This window comes from Lactuca serriola, chromosome 1, assembly GCF_051521515.1.
Source record: "Lactuca serriola cultivar US96UC23 chromosome 1, Lser_US96UC23_V15, whole genome shotgun sequence".
NCBI classification, from domain to species: Eukaryota; Viridiplantae; Streptophyta; class Magnoliopsida; order Asterales; family Asteraceae; genus Lactuca; species Lactuca serriola.
In genome coordinates this window covers 213,208,346-213,212,691 of record NC_136408.1, presented here as the reverse complement: position 1 = coordinate 213,212,691, position 4,346 = coordinate 213,208,346, and the positions used below count along the sequence as shown (strand labels likewise).

Here is a 4,346-nt window from a genome sequence, read left to right as displayed (position 1 = left end):
GATTGATAGAAACAAAGATCGAGATATCACAAAAGAGGAAGCACTTGCAATACTCGTAGATAAGGTATGGGTGTTTGAATCCGATATCCAAAATTTGGGATAAAACTTCTAAATACTAGAGTTACTAATCCCAATTCATATAATTTTTTTTGAATAATATTGAAATTTGAACATACAAATATAATGGTTTTAAATCGGCAACATTGCACTTTTGGGGGAGATTACAAGTAGACGAGTTTTAAGTTTTAACCTAACTAATAAAAGTAATCATTACATCCATTAAATGTCTTCAATTATTTCATTTTGAATATACAAAAACTTGCAAAATAAAAAATAAAAAACCATGCACTTAGGGCCTTTTTTTGGATAATCCGCACATCCAAAATTTTGGAAAATCATTATTAAATCCGTATATTAAATTTTTATAACGGATTTCCTGATATGTAGAGATCAGATTTTCGGATTTAGATATTTTAAAACAAAATCATATCAAGTAATCAATTTTTTTTTATAAGTCTAATCATCCAAAAAAAAAACATAAATCATTATAAATTCAATGGCAACTCCGTTTGTGGTGTAAACACGCCATACATATGCTTCAATTTGAAGTCTTTTCTGGCTCTGCTACATCATTTGTACACCTAAAATGGCATTAAACTTTTATTGTTGTAACATTAAATTATAAAAATAAATAAATAAGTTTATGGATGGGGGGAGGAACTAACCTTGATGAATTTGGTGACTCGAGTTGCATTGTAACTGGACCATCATTTACCAAATTGACCTTCCAACAATAAAATAATTACAAAGTTAGATTGAAGCTCAAGGGAGAATTAAGGTGAAAAAAGTGGAAGCAATTTTAGTTTATAAAATTTTGATAACTACCATGATTATTGAGTTTTACATAAAACTGTAAAAGTAACCATTTGACTTATTTTTTTAATCCATAACAGCAACCTATGTACATATTTTATAGTTTATACTTATATTTTGCTACCAATATGGACAATGTTACATATTGCTATTATAATTAAAAAAAAAAAAAAAAAAAAAAAAAAAAAAAAAAAAAAAACATAAGTATGCTTTTATTATGTGTAAAAAAGTTGCAATTTGCAACTATGTTGCTATTAGGTGTGAAGAAAATGTAAGCAGATTGTTGTTATGAATTAAATATTGCTATTATCAATAAATAAATAAATAAAGATAAAGCACATTGCTATAATGGGTATGGAAATACAAGCACATTGCTATTATAGGTGTAAAATAAAGTACATATTTTCATCTCTTTTTTTTTTTTTTAGAAATGAAATTCTTGTTCCTGATTGGGAACCTCACCTTCATCATTGCTCCAAAGACTCCATCTGGAGAAACACAACCCAAAACAAGACTATTAAAACATCAATATCTGAATTCTAAATAAATAATAACCTTACTACATAAAGACAATTTAAAATATAAATTATAATAAATGATAGCTACTGTATAATTTTAATTTATATACTTTTCCTGTTAAGTGTTTCTTTTTCACTTAACAGGAAAAAAGAAAACAATAAATTTTCTTTTTTTTCCTGTTACGTCCTAAATTTTAATAAATTTAGGATCGCTTTCTCATACATTTTTAAACATCATTTATCCAGACAATACAACTAAGTAAAATATACCTTTTACTAATTCTAATTTGTAACTTCTTTGGAATCTTTCCACTAAAGAAGCATAGAAGGATTTTGCTCTATCGGGTGCCATTGCCACATGAAAATCTGGCTTGTTACCCTTCATTATACCATACAACGTAAATTGACTCACTGTATTTCCAAATAGCATTAGAAAATGTTTTATTTTTTTATTAAAAGCATTCTGTAAAATATTTTAAAAAAAAAAAAAAATTAAGGAAGAAACATTTCCTTACCTAATAGAACCTCGTAATTTTTCTGCATTACCTGAAATATACACAAACACGACCTTATCAAACATTTTAAGTTACTCGAATTCAATTCACCAAAGATAAACAACTATAAATTCGTCAAAAAATATAGGATTCACATCAATTAATCATGAAGAAACTCAAAATTATTCCAAAAATGTGCGAATTCTCAGATCATGTTTCTATTAAGAGATAAAAACAATGAGAGAGAGTTACACTTTGGTCCCATGTTTTGCCTGTTTTTTCATTAGGAAACAATCTCATGTTCAACACCTTACGACATCTGCAAAAAAGCATCAAGAAGCATTCAGTTATCAAACTCGTTTCCCCCAATCTATTTACTCACCAATACATCATTCTTTTAAATTCATATGATTGCGAGGAACAGAAATGGTGAATGAAAGAGGGGTTTTGTGAGAAAACATACATATAATCAGCATCAGAATCGGTATCGAGGTCGTGAATTCCGACGAGGACAAGGAGTCCTGGCCCGATTGCCGAGACTGGAGATCCTTCCACCTGAAATTTCGCACAGAAATACAGTGATTCGAATTAGATCGATTGATGGATATGTGAAGTGTGAATGTAAATATATAAGTATCTGGAATGAAAAACCTCGACGCTGGCGGAGGCAACTCGCTGGACCACGGCTTTCATTGACGCCTTTGTGAGTTTTGATTCTGCTCGGAGGAGAACTGAACTCTCCGCTTAAAACCCTTCTTGTTTTTTCTTCCCGCATACAAGAAAATCCCTTGACAATTTGTTGATATGCATGTTTGGAAATTCTTTCCATTTGTTTTCATTTTTAAGGTCAAATTGCAATCGGTTAATATTATAAAAGTCTTATATTTTTAAAGCTCAATTGGAAAAAGTCTGATATTTTTTTATTATTGTTGTGGTCATAATTTTCTCGCAGAATTATCATTCTAGCCCACTTAACGAGTTTCATGGTTAAGTTGATTAATTTTTTTGTAAAATTAGTTCTAAAAAGTTCAAATTTAGTTCCTGAGGTTTGAAAAAAATTAGACCACATGGTTTTTTAACTTTCTTTTTTGTTTTTTGTATACTTTATTTATTTTGGGTTTTTTTTATAAATATATGTATATTTTTTATTTTCTTTTTTTTTATATATATATTTTACTTATTTTCATTTTTTAATTTTATTGATCAACGATTTTTTTAAACCTTTTTACCTTTTGTTTTCTATTTTTTAGTGTATATATAGAGTATATTAGAGTTTTTCTTAGGTTTTTTCAAATTTTTTTCATATTATATTTTACTTTTTTCATCTTTTTATTTTTTTATTTTTTTTCTTATTTGTTTTCCAATTTTTTGTTTTTTTTGTTTTTTTGTATTTTTATCTTTTTATTGACATTTTTCAAAAAATATAAAATGTATTAATATATTAGAGTATATTATAATTTTTATAATTTATAGTTTTTGTAATTGTTTTTTATTTTTATTCAAGTAAATAAAGTAGTTATATTTATATTTGTAATTTCGGTCCAACTTATTTTCTTTTTTTTTCTTTTATTTTCTTTAGTGTTGTTATATTTATGTTACGAAAAACTAAAAATTAAAAAAAATAGTTTGTTTACTAAGAATTAGTGTTTCAGTGTGTTATATAACTTGCAAATTAAATCATATTTCTATATATGATATCAATAGATTAAATTCAAAATAATATTTTTCAATTTGATAATAGACTAAAAAACCAAAAAATAATAATAATAGTCGATCTTTATAAAAAAAAACTTGTTATAGTAGTTTATATTGAATTCAAGTTCGTTTACTTGAATCAAAGTAAATAAAAACATTAGAAAAACCATAAATAACTAAAATAGGAAAAAAAAATAGAAAACAAAAATTGTAATATGAAAAAACCTTAGAAAAAATATTAGAAAAACCATAAATAACAAAAAATAGAAAAAAAATTAAAAAAATAAAAAGGTGAAAAAATAAAATATAATACGAAAATAAATATGAAGAAACCTAAAAAAAACTCTAATATACTCTATATATACACTAAAAAATAGAAAACAAAAGGTAAAAAGGTTAAGAATAGTTGTTGAAAAATAAAAATAAATAAAGTATATATATATATATATATATATATATATATATATATATATATATATATATATATATATATATATATATAAGGAAAATGAAAAATGTACATATATTGATAAAAAAACCGAAAATAAATAAAGTATACAAAAAAACGAAAAATAAAGTTAAAAAACCATGTGTGTAATTTTTTCAAACCTCAGGGACTAAATTTGAACACTTTAGGACTAATTTTGCAAAAAAGTTAATCAACTTAACCATGAAACTCGTTAAGTGGGCTAGAGTGATAATTCTACGAGAAAGTTGTGGCCATAGCAATAATAAAAAAATATCAAGGCTTTTTCCAATTACGCGT

At 25.3% G+C, this 4,346-nt stretch overlaps 1 protein-coding gene across 1 annotated transcript; it reads right to left on the bottom strand.

The window, feature by feature from the left end:
- Positions 1–469: 469 nt before the first annotated feature.
- Positions 470–2,685, bottom strand: LOC145049290 (D-Tyr-tRNA(Tyr) deacylase family protein). Its single transcript, XM_078997718.1, has 8 exons — positions 2,537–2,685; positions 2,349–2,440; positions 2,138–2,204; positions 1,907–1,937; positions 1,662–1,802; positions 1,336–1,361; positions 726–784; positions 470–641 (listed from the first exon to the last, which is right to left on the bottom strand). Exons 1-8 carry the CDS (start codon positions 2,576–2,578, stop codon positions 599–601), a joined length of 501 nt encoding a protein of 166 aa, XP_078853844.1. The 5' UTR covers positions 2,579–2,685; the 3' UTR covers positions 470–598.
- Positions 2,686–4,346: the final 1,661 nt, after the last annotated feature.